The sequence below is a fragment of the Mobula hypostoma genome, chromosome 4 (genome assembly GCF_963921235.1).
Source record: "Mobula hypostoma chromosome 4, sMobHyp1.1, whole genome shotgun sequence".
In the NCBI taxonomy this organism is placed as follows: Eukaryota; Metazoa; Chordata; class Chondrichthyes; order Myliobatiformes; family Myliobatidae; genus Mobula; species Mobula hypostoma.
Window position 1 is genome coordinate 85,423,634 of NC_086100.1, and position 19,546 is coordinate 85,443,179.

The following is a 19,546-nucleotide window of genomic DNA, read 5'->3' on the forward strand; positions in this document are numbered from 1 at the left end:
CTAAGGACTTGCACATAAAAGATATTGCTGAAGAGTGGCAAGAAAGATGCCTTGGATTTTAAAAAAAAGCATATCCTTGCCTGTACTGATTTGCAAATCATCATTTAGAAGATACTGTAAAGATATGGAAAAAGATCTTGTGCTTCGATGAGACTGAAGTTAAATTTTTTTTCCTCAACACTAGGTTGTAGGTATGGCGTAAATCTAATACTGTGCATCAGCCGGGTAACACCATACCTACTGTACAGTATGGTGGAGATAGCACCGTGCTGTGGCGATGCTTTTCAAAGTTCAAAGTAAATTAATTTTCAAAGTACACATATGTTACCATATACAGCCCTGAGATTCATTTTGTTGTGGGCGTACTCAGAAAATATACAGAATAATAACTATAACAGAATCAATGAAAGACCGCCACCTTGGGCATTCAACCAGAGTGCAGAAGACAACGAACCATGCAAATACACAAAGAAATTAATAATAATAAATAAATAAGCAATCAATATCAAGAACGTGGGATGAAGAGTCCTTGAAAGTGAGTCCATAGGCTGTGGGAACATTTCAATGAAAGGTAAACACAAAATAATCTGCAGATGCTGGGGTCAAAGCAACACTCACAACATGCTGGAGGAACTCAGCGGGTCAGGCAGCATCAGAGGAAAAGATTGGTCGACGTTGCGGGCCGGAACCCTTCGTCAGGACTGTAGGGGGAAGGGGCAGAGGCTCTATAAAGAAGGTGGGGGGAGGGTGGGAAGGAGAAAGCTGGTAGGTTCCAGGTGAAAAACCAGTAAGGGGAAAGATAAAGGGGTGGGGGAGGGGAGGCAGGGAGGTGATAGGCAGGAAAGGTGAAGAAGGAATAGGGGAAAACGCAATGGGTGGTAGAGGGAAGCGGAACCAAGAAGGAGGTGATAGGCAGCTGGGAGAGGGGGCGGAGTGACATAGGGATAGGGGAAGGGAGGGGGAGGGAATTACCAGAAGTTGCAGAATTCTATATTCATGCCAAGGGGCTGGAGACTACCTAGACGGTATATGAGGTGTTGCTCCTCTAGCCTGAGTTTAGCCTCATCATAGCAGTAGAGGAGGCCATGTATGGACATATCTGAATGGGGGTGGGAAGCAGAGTTGAAGTGGGTGGCTACTGGCTACTTTACTTCTAACTTCCACCCAGCCCTCAAATTCACTTGGTCTATCTCGGACACTTCTCTCCCCTTTCTCGATCTCTCAGTCTCCATCTCTGGAGACAGACTGTCCACTGACATCTTCTACAAGCCCACTGACTCTCATAACTACCTCAATTATACCTTTTCCCACCCCGCCACATGCAAAAATGCCATTCCCCTTTCCCAGTTTCTCCGTCTCCGCCGCATCTGCTCTGAGGATGAGGTTTTCCGTTCCAGGACATCTCAAATGTCCTCTTTCTTTAAGGATCATGGTTTTCTTTCTGCTGTCATCAATGATGCCCTCACCCGCATCTCCTCCATTTCCCGCACTTTGGCTCTCAGCCCATCCTCCCGCCACCACAACAGGGGCAGAGTTCCCCTTGTCCTCACCTACCACCCGACTAGCCTCCGGATCCAACACATTCTCCTCTGCAACTTCCGCCACCTTCAACAGGACCCCATCACTAGGCACATCTTTCCCTCTCCACCCCTCCCCGCCTTCTGCAGGGATCGGTCCCTCTGCGACTGCCTGATCCACACGTCTCTCACCACAGATCTCCCACCTGGCACTTATCCCTGTAAGCGTAAGTGCTACACCTGTCCCTACACCCTCTCTCTTGCAACCATTCAGGGCCCCAACAGTCCTTCCAGGTGAGACAACACTTCACTTGTGAGTCTGTTGGGGCCATCTATCGCATCCGGCGCTCCCGGTGCGGCCTCCTCTACATCGGTGAAACCCAACGCAGATTGGGGGACCGCTTCATCGAGCACCTCTGCTCCGTCCGCCAAAACAGACAGAATCTCCCAGTAGCCACCCACTTCAACTCTGCTTCCCACTCCCATTCAGATATGTCCATACATGGCCTCCTCTACTGCCATGATGAGGCTAAACTCAGGCTGGAGGAGCAACACCTCATATACCGTCTAGGTAGTCTCCAGCCCCTTGGTATGAACATAGAATTCTCCAACTTCCGGTAATTCCCTCCCCCTTCCTTCCCCTATCCCTATGTCACTCTGCCCCCTCCCCCAGCTGCCTACCACCTCCCTCTTGGTTCCACCTCCTTCTACGACCCATTGTGTTTTCCCCTATTCTTTCTTCACCTTTCCTGCCTATCACCTCCCTGCTTCCCCTCCCCCACCCCTTTATCTTTCCCCTTACTGGTTTTTCACCTGGAGCCTACCAGCCTTCTCCTTCCCACCCTCCCCCCACCTTCTTTATAGGGCCTCTGCCCCTTCCCTCTTCAGTCCTGACGAAGGGTTCCGGCCCGAAACGTCAACCGATCTTTTCCACTGATGCTGCCCGACCTGCTGAGTTCCTCCAGCATATTGTGAGTGTTGTTTTCAATGAAGAGGAAGTGAATTTGAGTGAAGTTACCCCCTTTGGTTCAAGAGCTTGGAGGTTGGGGGATGGTAACAGTTCCTGAACGTAATGGTACGAATGCTGTGACTCCTGTACCTTCTTCCCGATGCAGCAAGAAGACAGCACGGTCTGGGTGATGGTGGTCCCTGATGATGGATGCTGATTTCCTGTCACAGTGTTTCATGTAGATGTGCTCAACGGCTGGGAGGTCTTTGCCATGATGGACTGGGCTGTATCTACTACTTTTTGTAGGATTTTCCATTCAATGGCAACGGTGTTTCCATACTAGGCTGTGATGCAGCCAGTCAACATACGCTGTGCCACTCATTTATGGAAGTTTGTCAAAATTTTAGTTGTCATGTTAAATCTCTGCAAACTCTGAAGGAAGCAGAGGCATTGCTGTGTTTTCTTTGTAATTGCATTTGGGTGCTGGGCCCAAATCAGATCCTCTGAAATAATAACACCGAAGAATTTAAAGTTCCTGACGCTCTCCACCCCTGATCCTCCAATAAAGACTGACTCATGGACCTCTGGTTTCCTTCTCCTGAAGTCAATAATCTGCTCCTTGGTCTTACTGACATCAAGTGTTGTTACGTAGATTTTCAATCTCCCTTCTATGCTGGTTGATTTATCACCACCTTTATTTTGACCTACGACAGTGGCGTCCATCAGCAGACTTGAATATGGCATTTGAGCTGTGCTTAGCCACACAGACATAAGTGTAAGGCGAGTAGAGCAGGTACTAAGCACGATGGTGTTGAATGCTGAACTGTAGTTGATATGCTCCATATCCATCTTCGCTGTCCGGGTGTTCCAGGGTTAAGTGAAGAGCCAATGAGATGGCAACTGTTGTGGACTTGTTGCTCCGGTAGTCAAATTAGAGTGGATCTAAGTGACTTCTCAGGCAGGAGTTGATATGATTCATCACCAACCTATCAAAACACGTCATCACAGTGGATGTAAGTTCTACTGGGAAATAGCCATTGAAGCAGGCCACCACACTCTTCTTGGGCATTGATATAATTAAAACCTGCTTGAAGCAGGTGGGTACCTCAGACTGCTGAAGCATGAGGCTAAAGATCTTACTGGATACTCCAGCTCGATGATTAGTACGGGCCTTTAGTACTTCACTAGGTACCCCGCGTGGGAACAGAACTTTTTCGTAGATTCACCCTTCCTGAAAGCTGCTCATGTCAGCCTCAGAGACGGAAATCATAGGATCATCGGGGGATGTGGCAGTTCATGATGGTTTCTCCATGTTTTGATGGTCAAGGTGAGCATAGAAGGCATTGAGCTCATCTGGAAATGAAGCCCTGTTGCAGAAGGGACTAGGAATCTGATCAGATTGATGGAAAGATGAATGCTGCTCATTAGAGAGAGATCCTCAATAAAAACCTGCTCACCTCTGTCAGAAAGCCTAAACTGGGGAGGAAATTTGTCTTTCAGCAGGACAATGGCCCAAGGCACACTGCCAGAGCAACCATGAAATGGCTTCAGATGAAGGAATCTGATGTCCTTGAATGGCCCAGTCAGCATTAACCTGATCGAACATCTCTTGCAAGAGCTCAAGATTGCTCTGCACTGCTGCTCCCTAACTAACCTGGCACAGCTTGAGCAATTTTGCAAGGAGGAATGGGAAAATCTTCCTCCTATCACATTTTGCAAAGCCAATAGAGACTTATCCAAAAAGGTTACTGGCTATAATAGTGTCAAGAGGTGGTTCAACTAAGTACTGAGGAAAGAGGGATGAATACTTTGAACTGATATTTCAATTTTGGAATTTTTAGTCTTCCATGCTTTACAATTTTCACTGTTATTTGGACTCTACTGTGGAAAAAAAGGGGCATGTGATTGATTCACAAATAAAAATGCTCAGTTAATTTGATCAAAAATTCCTGGCTGTAATACTCATTTATCTGAACAAGGGTTTGGGGGCTGAATACTTTAATAAGGCGCTATTTATTCACATCGTTGCCCAAGTCAAAAGGTCTTTTAGCAAAAGCACATCAGGAAACATGCTGACATCTGGATTCTAACATTTCTTACCATTTAAGTATTTGCAAGCTGTCCAAGATTCCTCAGATTCACTCACTTTTTCTCTCCAATATCATTCTCTGTTAAAAGGCCTTCCCCTGTTCTGGACTTCGGCACGGCAGCGCGGGTTCACTATACAGGACACAGTGAACCTAATGTGTAAAAATACAGCCAGGTTATGTGGCATGGAGAACAGGAAGGGCTCTCTTGCCACTGGTAAGGATGCTGACATGGTAATATGGGATCCTGACAGGGAGTTTGAGGTAAGTTACAAACCATTATCAGCTTCACCACAAGATGTTCCCATATCTAAGTGCAAACTCAGTAAACTGCTGTTGTTGCTTGCAGGTGACAGAAACCTTAATTCATCATAAAAATAAAGTAAGTATTTTAACTGATTAGGTTGGCCTTCAGCTTCAACTGGAGTGCATAAGAGAATTGATCTATATTGTAACTGTGGCCTGGGTAGTGTTTCTGCCTGACATAATGAGTCGTTCCTAATTATGAAGTCAATCTGAGTATTGGCAGGACTAACTACAAGAGACAACTCAAAACGATGAGAGAAATGGCTCATATGGCTATGAACACATGGGATTGGTGTCACAGCACCTAAATAATGCCAAAAAATCAAGATGCAGTAAAACTCCTGTAACAAAACTCAGGAAATTGGAAGTACCAGATTGGATCATTTTCTGAGCTTCTGGAATAAAGAAAATGTCACATTTTCATATAATGTTTCTGGGAAGCCAAATGACTTAACAAGGAGCAGGGGAAGTGGGGCTTCAGAGAGTTTAAAAGTAATAAGGCAATGGGGTTAAGTGAGTTTAGACGCAGAGTGGGAATGAGGCTTCAATGAGATTAAAGTGTGTGTGGAAATGGGGTTCCAGTGAGCAGATGCTGAACCATTTGTAGTTTCGGGTAAGAGGATAGTATATTTTTGATTATTCTATTTTGAAATCCATTTCACAGCCATGACCCAATGCTACGGCCAAGCAGACACAAGGATCAAGTGACCCGCTCTTACTTCCATGTCTTATGTTATTGCTTCTGCAAGGACACATTTCTAAGAATTGAATAGAATGATATACACACAGGCTAACTGCACAAAGCAAGGAACACAGAGTTATACCTTCCCCTTCAAAAGCTGTTCCTAATTAGACAGTTTTTTCACCTTGGAGACTCCCACCCATGGATACGTAAATAATTTAATATAAATGAACAAACATGGTGAACCATACCCCAAGCCCCATCCTACCCCAAATAATATAAATGAACAATATAAATGAATAATATAAATGAGCAAACATTGTGAACCATACCCCAAACCCCATCCTACCCCAAATAACTGATCCTACCTTTTCTCTACTACATCAACAAAACACATCAAGGAACTTCTTACAAAGTAAAACCTTCTCCTTTCACCACTTGCTTCTGTATTTGGGAGGGGAGAGTGGGTGGAAGGTGGTTTAAATGAAATTGATCAAGACTGAAGTAGGCTATACAGTTCACTCTGCTGCACTGTACACTAAGATCCGTGTCAAGACAACTTTAAATCTGTTAAGAATGCAAAAACCTATCAATCATTTTCTTTAATATCCTTGACAACTTAATATCTGTGTAACATCCTGGGAAATGTTTCACTGCTAGTGTAATTGTCTCTCTGTAACTCTTTCTGCAATACACAGTTTGAAGAGTTCCTTAAGATTCCTAATCTCTTAAATGAAGTTCTTCATCTCATTCCTAAACTCTCTTATCTCTCTACACATAGGGAGGCAACCATGTCAGTTCTTTAGCATTTGTCTGTTTTTTACGAGGCTGAGCTGCTAGCTTGACGGTCAACCCAGCACAGATGGAAAGTGTGCAAGGGTCGTCTGCATTCGAACCCAGGACCACTCACTCCAAGTCTAGTATGGATGCCACTAAACCACCAGCCTCATCCTTGAGGATACAACTCCCACTTCCAGATTCTGCAGGTCAAAGAACCCTCCTCTCAGCAGCTATGCACACCACACAACACTATACATTACAGTTATCTTAGTCTTGTCACTTCAAGTTTGAAATAGAAAGAAATTCAAGTTGGCTGCATTATAATTTCTTCCCATCAGATACTTCTCAAATACAATGACTTAGATAATTAAAAATATGGAAATCTATTTCTCTTCCAGCTGACTCCCTATCTTGGACGCCGACTGAAAGGAGAGGTTTTTGCTACCATTGTCCGTGGAAAGATAGTATACCTGCAAGGAAAATTTTCCAACAAACCCCTTGGAAAATGCATCTTGTCCAATGATATTCAATGAACTAGATTAAGATTCGTTTTACAACCATACCCAATTAATGAGGATCAACCTATGCCATTTCTCCGTCCATTTTTTCCAAGCAAACACGTTGGAGGAAGATCCTGAAGAAACGTCTCGGCCCAAAACGTCAACTATTTGTTTATTTCCATAGATGCTGCCTGAACTGCTGAGTTGTTGTGTGTTTTGATTTTACCTTAAAATATTTGTTGTGGTTTGTAATGAACAACAGTTTAAGATGTTTTCAGGATCTCCAAAAGAGATAATCACGTCTACAACAAATGCATGTGTATAGGAACATTTCAAAAATGTGACATGTGAAATCCTACTGGCCCTACTGCCTGTCTCACAACTATCGTGCCTTATGCACCGTAATATGTACACGATCAATCCACATAATCTGACAAAAGATAAAAATGATGGGAAAAAGTGATTCTGACGGTGAATATGTGAGACAAGGGGAGTCAAAATCTTAATTCTCTTTATATACTTGAACTTACAGCTGAGCATCATTCTAGTTCTGATTAATGTACAGAATAAAGTTCCTTCCAGCCAATTAATCTTAAATTTGCTTGAAAAATTTTAGTGAATTAACACTTAATCGAGAAGACACGAGTCCACTACTTGTAGGGGATCAAGTGTTGACCACTAATGCAGTCATATTGTGAAACAAAGTCATAATTTGATAATTGGTTGTGCTTTCTAGGAACAACCCAGACTGAACATCAGCCGGGTGAAAATAGTCTTTGCCAATCTTGCTAAATGAACTATACCAAATTGCAACAATTTCTAAAACATGCTCGCCAAGCTCAAGTGCAAAGTTGAGTAGAGCCTAAAACTAGATGCAGAGTTACAAGGAGCACAGTTCAGAGAGTTGGTGAAAATCAACAACTCACCCATTTACAATTAGTGGCCACTTTATTAGGTAGACTTCTTCAGCTTCCCTCTCGTTTTTGGCCAAGCAGTTGAAGAGTGAACCATGATGGGAATTAAGTATTTCAGATGTATAAAGGATAGAGGTAGGGGAAGAAAGTTACCTTGATAATAAAGGAAAAGGTGAAGAATGCAAATGGAATGGACTGTAGTTTAGAAAATCAAGACATACACTCAATGGCCACCTCATTAGGCACACTGCATACTTGCTCATTAATTCAAATATTTACCCAGCTAAGCATTTGGCAGCAAATCAGTGTATTAAAGCAAGCAGACAAGGTCATAAATATCATTTTTTGTTCAGACCAAGCATCAGAATGGGGTAGAAATGTGATTGCTTGATTGTTGTTGCCAGACGGGGTGTTTGAATATCTCAGAAACTATTAATTTCATGGGATTTTCGTGCACAATAGTCCCTAGAGTTTATATATCAGAGGAGAACGGCTACATTGGTTCAAGCTGATAGGAAGGTGATGGTAACTCAATTAACCATATGTTACAGTGGTATGCAGAAGAGCATCTTTGAAAGCACAACAAGTTGAACCTTGAAATGGGTAGGCTACAGCAGCAGAAAACAACGTGTTGGCCAGGAAGAAAGTAAAATATGGAAGAAAACACCCAACTAGAATAAGTCAGGGACAGGGGAAGCAGACAAACTAAATGTCTTTGTTCTTGCCATGTGGTGAATGAATGGAGGCTGCCATTTTGTGAAGCTGCTCTGTAATCTCCACTTTGTGAGCTGTCTAGTGAACTGGTTTTACTCAGGAATAGCTGTATCAAACTGCTTTAAAGTGTATACAGTGATGCTCCTGGTAATCTGCTGAACTAGAGATCACTTCCAAATAAGAAGTTATTTGTGAGGTGTTCTTTTATAACATGCAGGTTTATAAATAGGAGTGCTTGTGTCTGATGGGAGTAACCCGAGCCCAGTGACTAGCTGGTCTGCTCTGATTCTGAACAAAGAGACATTAATACAAGCTGTTACTTGTGAGAAGGACAATAAAATGATGCTGGCCTGGATCAGAGCCAATGAAATACTGACACACATTAGCCTGATAGGCCTGAGCCAACAAGATTGAAACACAGCATTTGAGGGGCTTTGAATGCAAAACAGCCAGAACTCTGGATACTAACTATCATAAAGACCCCCATGCCTGGGGCTGGGAGAAGAAGGATCAATTATTTGACCAACGAGAGATCCCCTATTGCAGGGTCATAAATCAGAGAAGTGATCTGAATGAGCATTGGTATAGAGGGAACAGTAGAATTCATGGTTTAAGTTGTTGGCCTGGGTTCAACATAGATATTTGTGCAGAAACAATGAAGTGCAAGCTTTGATTAATTAAGATCTGCATTGTGAATTGCCCAACCTAAATCAGTTGATGATAGGTCAACAGAATTAGCTGGCCCTGCGTGGGTTCGAAAAGAATAGAGGTCTGGGACCCCTGTTTTGAATTGAATCATCCATGAGGTTAGGTATTAAAATAGGGAAAGAAAAGGACAAAAAGAAACCGGGGGTTCAGTGGACTGGAAAGATTATGTTCATAATCATATATAATGAAAATGACCTGACTGAGGAGTAGCTAGGAAAAGCTGTGTGTGGAGGGTCTGGGACCCATAGGGACGTATTTGTCATTACATTTGGATATGGCCCAAGTGCTGAATGAGAGATATCGAAGTAGGTCAATAGTTCACAGACTTTAATGCAAACAGAGTTAGAGGGGAAAAGAAAAAAAAAACGCAAAGCCAAAGAGGGTCGTTAACTAAAACTCTCTAATCGAAAATGAAGCCAGCACTGTGGCTGAAAGGAATAGCTAAATATAAAATGAATACTTCTAGTCTTTAGAGCCAATTGACTCGACAGTCTAATTTCTCAGGCAAAGCTGGATGCAAGCAGGCAGCGAAACATTGCCATGCTTTGCTCAAGTCTCGACAAGCACTACGACAAAAATAATGGAGTTAAATGCCATCATAATTAAATAATAGTTAGCTGACATGTGCATATTCACAAATGTAATTGCTGTATTTGCTGTGCTGCCGAATCCATGGTTGTGATGGGGCCCCTCTCCCTAGGTGCCACAAACCTGTGTCTGATGGTAGTGCCGGATGAATGACTTGTCCAAGATGCCTTTCGCCAGGATCCAAGTACGTTCTTCTGGACCATACCTTTCCCAGTCCACAAGGTACTGGACCTTACCACGTACCCAGCGAGACGCCAGGAGGCACTGCACCGTATAGACCAGGGAACCGTCTACTAGACGGGGAGGACGGGGAGATGGGGTGACTGGGAGAGGTAGTAACTGCTTGAGCTGGGAAACATGGAATACTGGGTGGATCTTCAATGATGCTAGTAGACGCAATCTATACGAGATCTTGTTGACAGCCTTTTCCACTACAAATGGTCCCATGCAGTGTGGTGCCAACCAGACCTCCTGTTCTGGCTTGAATGGCCTTACCTGTCGACGGAGCCAATCAGCCTGCCGGGAATGCTGTTTCTGGGCGCGCAGCAGAGGAGCCCTGGCTCATCTCCAGGTGCACTTGTAGCGCTGGATCAACTGTTCAGCAGCAGGATCACCTATATCAATCTTTGATCAGGGAAGAAGGGGGGCTGGAGTCCCTTCTGGCATTCAAAGGAAGACATACCCGTGGAGGATGACTGGAGGTTATTGTGGACAATCTCTACCCAAGCCAATTGGGAGCTCCAGGATGTGGGGTTGGAAGAGGCAAGACAGTACAGGGTTGTCTCCAACTCCTGGTTCACTCTCTCAGTCTGGCTATCGGATTGCAGGTGAAAACCAGATGAGAGGTTGGCCGTGGCTCCTACAAGAGGGCAGGAAGCCTTCCAAAAGCGGGAAGTGAACTGCGGTCCACCATCAGACACTCTGTCTGAGGGAAGCCGTGGAGCCTGAACACATGTTGAACCATGAGTGTGGCAGTCTCATGAGCTTATGGGAGCTTGGGGAGGGCAATGAAGTGGGCAGCCTTGGAAAGCTGATCCACAACGACCAAAATGGTGGTGTTTCCATTAGACAGGGGCAGACCAGTGATGAAATCTACTGAGAGGTGTGGGACCGGGTGCGGTGGGGCACAGGCAGCGGACATAAAAGACACGCAGGACGCTGCTTGATGTCTTGTTCCGAGTGCAGGTGGAACAGGCAGATACAAAGTCGTGGACAGCCTGGGACATTGTTAGCCACCAAAATTGTCTCTTTATAAACTCCTGGGTCCATTGAATTCCCGGATGTCCAGCCAAACGGGAGGAGTGACCCCATTCCAACACTTTGGAACACACTGCAGCAGGGACAAATAGCCAATTGGGAGGTCCCTCATCCGGGCCTGGGTCCGATTGTTGGGCGGCCCTCGCCTCTGCCTCTAAGCCCCAGATCACCGGAGCAGCGATACACGAGCGAGGAAGAAGAATGGGCTCTGGATCAGCATCTGTTGAACTGCTGGGAGAGAGCATCAGCCTTTGTATTCTTGCTGACAGGGCAAAAAGTGAGGGTGAAATTGAACCATGGGAAGAAGAGACCCCACCGGGCTTGACAAGAGTTGTGTCTTTTTGCATCCTGAATATAGGAAAGGTTCTTATGATCTGTCCAGACCAAGAATGGATGCTCTGCCCCCTCCAGCCAGTGTCGCCATTCCTCCAGGGCCTGCTTGACAGCCAGAAACTCCCGGTTCCCAACGTCATAATTCCTCTCGGTCGGAGTCAAGCGACAGGAGAGAAAGGCACAAGGGTGCAGTTGGCTACCCACAGACGAGCACTGAGAGAGGACAGCTCCAGCGCCTACATCAGATGCATCCACCTCGATAATGAATGGCAGAGATGGGTCTGGTTGTTGCAGTAGCTGGGCAGTGCTGAAACATCGCTTAGCTCGGAAAATGCTTGGTCGGCATTGTCCGTCCAATGGAATCCTGCCAAGGTCTTCTTGGTGAGTGCATTAATTCTGGATGAAGTGGCAATAAAAGTTCACAAACCCCATGAAGCACCATACCTGTTTGACTGTAGACAGCTTGGGTCTCTCTGCAACTGCCTGAACTTTACTAGGGTCCATTTGAACACTGGATGGGGTAAGTATATAGCCCAAAAACGACACCTGGTCTTTATGGAACTTGCATTTTTCGGGCTTGGCATACAGGTTATTTTCAAGAAGCCATTTATAGAACATAGAACATAGAACATAGAATAGTACAGCACAGTACAGGCCCTTCGGCCCACAATGTTGTGCCGACCCTCAAACCCTGCCTCCCATATAAGCCCCCACCTTAGATTCCTCCATATACCTGTCCAGTAGTCTCTTAAACTTCACTAGTGTATCTGCCTCCACCACTGACTCAGGCAGTGCATTCCACACACCAACCACTCTCTGAGTAAAAAACCTTCCTCTAATATCCTCCTTGAACTTCCAACCCCTTACCTTAAAGCCACAACCTTCCAATCTGAATGTACTCCCTCCACCACCACCCTCTGCATTCTGCAGGCAAGCCAATTCTGAATCCACCTGGCCAAACTTCCCTGGATCCCATGCCTTCTAACTTTCTGAATAAGCCTACCGTGTGGAACCTTGTCAAATGCCTTACTAAAATCCATATAGATCACATCCACTGCACTACCCTCATCTATATGCCTGGTCACCTCCTCAAAGAACTCTATCAGGCTTGTTAGACACGATCTGCCCTTCACAAAGCCATGCTGACTGTCCCTGATCAGACCATGATTCTCTAAATGCCTATAGATCCTATCTCTAGGAATTTTTTCCAACAGCTTTCCCACCACAGACGTAAGGCTCACTGGTCTACAATTAGCCGGACTATCCCTACTACCTTTTTCGAACAAGGGAACAACATTCGCCTCCCTCCAATCCTCCGGTACCATTCCCGTGGACAACGAGGACATGAAGATCCTAGCCAGAGGCTCAGCAATCTCTTCTCTCGCCTCTTGGAGCAGCCTGTGGAATATTCCATCAGGCCCCGGGGACTTATCTGTCCTAATGTATTTTAACAACTCCAGCACCTCCTCTCCCTTAATATCAGCATGCTCCAGAACATCAACCTCACTCATATTGTCCTCACCATCATTAAGTTCCCTCTCACTGGTGAATACCGAAGAGAAGTATTCATTGAGGACCTCGCTCACTTCCACAGCCTCCAGGCACATCTTCCCGCCTTTATTTCTAATCGATCCTATCTTCACTCCTGTCATCCTTTTTTTCTTCACATAATTGAAGAATGCCTTGGGGTTTTCCTTTACCCTACTCGCCAAGGCCTTCTCATGCCCCCTTCTTGCTCTTCTCAGTCCCTTCTTAAGCTCCTTTCTTGCTTCCCTATATTCCTCAATAGACCCATCTGATCCTTTCTTCCTAAACCTCATGTACGCTGCCTTCTTCCTCCTGACTAGATTTTCCACCTCACTTGTCACCCATGGTTCCTTCACCCTACCATTCTTTATCTTCCTCACCGGGACAAATTTATCCCTTACATCCGGCAAGAGATCTCTAAACATCGACCACATGTCCATAGTACATTTCCCTGCAAAAACATCATCCCAATTCACACCCGCAAGTTCTAGCCTTCTAGCCTCATAATTTGCCTTTCCCCAATTAAAAATTTTCCTGTCCTCTTTGATTCTATCCTTTTCCATGATAATTATAAAGGCCAGGGAGCGGTGGTCACTGTCCCCCAGATGCTCACTCACTGAGAGATCTGTGACCTGACCCGGTTCATAACCTAGTACTAGATCTAGTATGGCATTTCCCCTGGTCGGCCTGTCCATATACTGTGACAGGAATCCATCCTGGACACACTTAACAAATTCTGCCCCATCTAAACCCTTGGAACTAATCAGGTGCCAATCAATATTAGGGAAGTTAGTCACCCATGATAACAACCCTGTTATTTTTGCACCTTTCCAAAATCTGCCTCCCAATCTGCTCCTCTGTATCTCTGCTGCTACCAGGGGGCCTATAGAATACCCCCAGTAGAGTAACTGCTCCCTTCCTGTTCCTGACTTCCACCCATATTGACTCAAAAGAGGATCCTGCTACATTACCCACCCTTTCTGTAGCTGTAATAGTATCCCTGACCAGTAATGCCACCCCTCCTCCCCTTTTTCTGCCCTCTCTATCTCTTTTAAAGCACTGAAATCCAGGAATATTGAGAATCCATTCCTGCCCTGGTGCCAGCCAAGTCTCTGTAATGGCCACTACATCATAATTCCATGTATGTATCCAAGCTCTCAGTTCATCACCTTTGTTCCTGATGCTTCGTGCATTGAGGTACACACATTTCAGCCCTTCTACCTTACTGTTTTTACACTGTTCATTCTGCTTCTCTTTCCTCAAAGCCTCTCTGTATGTTAGATCTGGCTTTACTCCATGCACTTCTTTCACTGCTCTATCGCTCTGGGTCCCATCCCCCTCGCAAATTAGTTTAAATGCTCTCGAACCATGCTAGCAAACCTACCTGCAAGAATATTGCTCCCCCTCGAGTTCAGGTGCAACCCATCCAATCTGTACAGGTCCCACCTTCCCCAGAAGAGATCCCAATGATCTAAAAATCTAAAACCCTGCTCCCTGCACCAACTCCTCAGCCACGCATTCAACTGCCATCTCCTCCAATTCCTACCATCTCTGTCACGTAGCACTGGCAGCAATCCCGAAAACATCACCCTTGAGGTCCTGTTCTTCAGCCTTCTGCCTAGTTCCCGAAACTCACACTTCAGGACCTCATCCCTCTTCCTGCTTATGTCTTTGGTCCCAACATGTATCACGACTTCTGGTTGCTTTCCCTCTCGTACCAGGATGTCGTGCACCCGGTCAGAGACATCCTGGACCCTGGCACCCGGGAGGCAACAAACCATGCGGGTGTCCTTCTCACATCCACAAAATCTCCTGTCTGCTCCCCTGACTATAGAGTCTCCGATGACGACAGCTCTCCGCTTCTCCGTCCCACCCTTCTGCACCACAGGGTCAGAATCAGTGCCAGAGGCCCTGCCACCGTGGCTCACACCTGGTCGGTCGTCCCCGCCAGCAGTATCCAGGACTGTAAACTTATTATTCAGGGGAATGGCTACAGGGGTGCTCTGTACTACCTGTCTGCTCACCTTCGCTCTCCCCCCTCTGACTGTCACCCAACGACCTGCTTCCGACAGCCTAGGTGTGACTACCTCCCTGTAGCTCTCATCTATGACTGCCTCATTCTCCCTTATGAGTCAGAGGTCATCCAGCTGCTGCTCCAGATTCCTCACACGGTCTTCCAGATCGCCCTGCCGTATGCACTTCTGGCAGATGTGACTCTGTGGGAGAGGGGCGTTCCCCCAAGACTGCCACATCTCACATGACAGGCACATCACTGTCTCAGGGGACATTGTAAAGACTAACTGCGAGCAAGCTTGTCCTCCGCCTCTTCTCGTCGAAGCCTCTCGAGTCAAAGCCTCAAAGCTCCATTCCTTCACTGGCCCACTCACGCTCTGGCCGCTTTCCACTGGGAACTCTCTGGACATACTGGACATGTTCCTGATGAGAGCAGGAATAGATTAGGATATCATCGAAATACACAGACTGATTCAACATGTCCCTGAGCGCATTGTAAACTATGGCCTGGAATACAGCAGGGGCCAGACCAAAAGGCATCACCAGATACTCATAGCAGCCATTAGATGTGTTCAAAGCTGTCTTCCACTCATCCCCTTTTCTTATGCAAATCAGATTGTAAGTATTGCGCAGATCAATTTTGGAAAATATGGTTGCTCCCTGGAGATGCTCAAGCACAGACGCCAGCAAGGGAAGGGGGTCGCGGTTCTTCACAGTGATGTTGTTCAGGGGCCGATAATCGATGCAGGGATGGAGCTTGCCACCTTTCTTACTCACAAAAACAGAAACCCGCTCCTGCCAGCGAGGTTGATGGACGGATAAACCCCATGGCCAATGCCTCCTTGATGTACTCCTCCATGGCCACCATTTCAAGGCGAGAGAGGGAAAACAGCCAGCCCAGCAGAGGACTAGTGCCGGGTAGGAGGTCTATGGCACAGTTGTATGGCCGGTTTGGGGGGAGGGTAGTGGCCTTCCTTTTTCTGAAGTCCTCAATGAGATCTGCATATTCAGATCTCAGCCAGGCCCACATCCTTAGTTGACACAGGAGGGGATTCATGGAAGGGAGCTTGAGCTGGGCCCAGACAGGTAGACCAGCATTCTGGTCCCCACCCTTAGAGTACTTTCAGAGACCAGTCGATCTCTGGGTTATGTCAGGGTAACCAGGGGACACCAAGTACCAGTGGCAGTTCAGGTGAATTAACCAGATAGAAAGACTTCATGATGGTTGCCTTTGAGCACAAGTTGGAAGGGTTAGTGGAAAGGTGGATTTGGCCGGTGATCAGATGTCGACCATCCAGCACCTCGATGTTGATCCTTTTTCTTAATTTCTGAGTTGGAACTCCCCATCTTTGAGCTAGAGATGAGCACGAGATTACCAGCTGCACTGGAGTTGATAAACGCCTTAAGTTCATGGGCCTGAGACCTCCACGACAAGGAAGCTGCGAGCATTACAGAATTAGGGGAAGCAGTGCTTGTGACAACATTGTAGGAAGCAGTTAGTGAAAAAAAGTCAAAGAAATTACAAGGGATGATAAAGGCTGTTGCAATGTGATGGATGCTGGAAGATACAATTGAAGTGAAGACAGAAAAACAGAAACTGCCAAATGAATTGTGTAAGCGCAGAGTAGAGTTAGTGAAAGAGAGAGAGAGAGAGAGAAAAGAGAATTAAATTCTGAGAGAACAGGGTCAGGTGAAATTGATACACATTAATCAGTGTGAATGCATGACAAGAGAAAAGGAGAAAAGTGAAGAGCAGTGCAGAAAGGTGAATACGGAGGTAGAGAAATGGAAAATTTAGTGTCAGGATTTATGGACTGCTATGAATGGCATGCAGAAATCAGCAGCTGAGAAGAAAGACAGTGCCGATCACACCAAGTACTTAAAACAGAGAGCAAATCTGCAGAGTCAGCGCTCATATGTGCATCTGGGGCAAGGACTGACAATGATGGTGGCTGTATCAGAAGCTGCCGGGATGAAGTGAAGTGACCTGGTGGAGGCTTTGCACAAGTGCAGACAGTGGAAAGGAGAGTGTACCATTGTGGCTGGTTTTCTCGTGTGGTTAGGGGCTCATTTATGATCGGCAGAATATGACTCAACAGCAGATTAGTAATTGGCAAAGTTCCTTGGGCACAGTGCTGAGGAGAGCAGAAGAGTGTGTGACATTTTTGATTCCATGGATTCCACATTCTCTGAGGCAACAGTTCTCAGAAAGATGGTATGAGTATTGGAAGAGGAAGTAAGGGTAAAAAGTACTAAGGAAGATAAGGTGAAACAGAGTTCAAAAATGGCCCCTATATGTGCAGTGGCAAAATGAAAGGTGACTGTGTGCCTAATAGAGTATGCTGCCAACGTGCTTGGCAGTGCCATCTATAAGAGGAGTGGTTGGCGATGGGGTTGGAATGCCTATATTCCCCACATTATAAATGACACTCTAATATTACTGAAATATTAAATACACTCCAGTATCCACTGCATTTTATCCATTGCCATTTTTTCCTTCATCTGTAGTAATGAGTTCAAGGGATGGAGCACAAGGCTAGGTTTGGCAGGGACCTGTTATAGTAATGGACAAATCCTAAAAAGGGCCACAAGCGTGACACATCCATTTTCTCAGCACATTTGTGTAAATCTTGTGCGTCAATGGTGTGACCACAGTAAGTGATGCTTGGTTTAAAGAATTCGCGCTTGTCGCATCATGCTTTGAGCCCACCATCTTCTACTCTTCTTAATAGTGGCTTAGGATTGTGGAGATACTCCTTGTCATCCTCACTGGTAACAATGATGTCATCCAGGTAACACTGAGTGCCTGGCAACACCCGGTCCATGGCGTTCTGCCAGAGTGCACATGCAGATTCTACTCCAAAAATAAGCCTATTGTAGCGATATAGCCGTTTGTGACTGTTTATGGTGAGAAACACTTTGGACTCTTCTTCCATCGCTATCTGTAGGTAGGCCTCATCTAAGTCTACTTTGCTGCAGCGTTTCCCTCTGTTGTGACTGTGAACAAAATCACCAGACTGACACTGAAGCTAGTAGAAATATAAAATCTTTATTCGGCAAAGTGAGCAGTAGGCATAATATTTGAAACACTCTTGGAAGAAGAAGCCTGTCTGATCCAATATTACATGACATTTTTATATGTTAAAGATCAAAGGTAGCAGCAGGACAATTCTATAGTTGCAATGCATCTACAATGCTGCCTTTGAATTACATATAATTTTAAAACACCACCATCTTCACACTCCAAACACCCAACATGAAGATTACTTCACACTGACTCTGGGCCACATTCATGCATTTGCAGGCTTCTGAGGTCATACAGAGTGTTATTTTGTTTGTGATCAGCACCAAGATGTAGCTCCCAGGAAGACCATTGTTCAGAGCTGCTGAATTTTAAATCCAATCTACAATCCATGTTCAGATCTGAAAACTTACTGCTGTTGCAATTAGTATTTGCTGAATACCATAATGCCAGAATATGCCCTAATACCTTCCTGAAAGGTTTGCAAAAATATCCTCTATCTTGGGCAGAGGGTATTGATCTACTTTCAGTACTGGGTTAATGGTGAACTTAGAATCACCACAGACACTGATAGACCCAATCTTCTTAGCTACCGGGACTACTGGCATTGCCCATAAGTTCCATTCGACCTGGTAGCAAAATTTCTTCATCTTCCAAGTGATCTAGCTCACTGGCTACTTTATCACAGATGGTATAAGAAACTGAACGGGCTTTGTAAAACTTGGGTATGGCATTCTCATTTAACACTTTTATCCTTGATATGTTTGAGTTTCCAATGCTGGCCCTCCTGTTTATACCACATACAGTCCAAGCCCAATTTGTCTTGTCTGTTTTTGTATTTCACCATTACGACAGTCATTCCCAAAAGTGTTATCTTTTCTTCAGTATAGGGTCTTAATTGAATATCTGCAGGCTTCATTTCAGTATAATTTTAACTCATTTAATAGAATGACTGAAACATCCGAGCCAGTGTCCAATTCCATTTTAATTAATTTGCCATTCACTTCTGGTGTAAGCCATATTGTTTGTGTCTTGTTAGTTTTCACATTGTAAGTCTCAAGGTTACTCAGTCCTAAATGACTCTCATCATTATCAGATTTTTCATCAACAGCATGCGGAATAGTGCTTTTTTTGAAACCGCAACTTGACACTTTATCTTTTTCTGTTCCCTGTGCAGCCCATTTATTTTTATCTGTTCAGCATACTCTTTGCATGTGTCCAACATGATTGCATTTTCTGCAAGCTTCGTCTTTAAATCTGCATTGGTCTGGTATATGTGAGCCCCTGCCACAACAGTAAAAAAATTTGTTTGGCCAGGCTGGTTTCTGTTCTGCAGTTATGTTTATGCATTCTTTCATTCCTGACTGCATCTCAATTATGTCTATTTCTGCTTTTTCCATTGATACAGTTATTTCAACTGCTCTTTTAAATGTAGGTTGTGCTTCAGTTAGGAGGCACTTTTTTAATGCTTTCTTATAAGATTCCACAAAATAAACAATCAATCAATGCATCAAGCCCATCACTGAACTGACGATGCTCAGAAAACTTCTTCACTTTAGTCATGTAAGCTAAAATGGCCCACTTTCCTTTTGATTCACTTATAAAACCTAAAGTGTTCAACAATCAACAATGGTTTTGGTTCTTAACAT

General features: G+C 45.0%; 1 protein-coding gene across 2 annotated transcripts in view; it reads left to right on the top strand.

Annotated features, from left to right (window-relative positions):
• Window positions 1–7,398, top strand: part of zgc:103559 (Allantoinase, mitochondrial) — a 43,752-nt gene extending 36,354 nt beyond the window's left edge. For both annotated transcript variants that reach the window (XM_063046125.1, XM_063046126.1), the window contains 3 exons: window positions 4,645–4,817; window positions 4,903–4,935; window positions 6,720–7,398. In XM_063046125.1, the coding sequence (XP_062902195.1) occupies window positions 4,645–4,817; window positions 4,903–4,935; window positions 6,720–6,854 (341 nt within the window). In that variant the 3' untranslated portion in view covers window positions 6,855–7,398. The remainder of the gene's footprint in view (window positions 1–4,644; window positions 4,818–4,902; window positions 4,936–6,719) is intronic.
• Window positions 7,399–19,546: the final 12,148 nt, after the last annotated feature.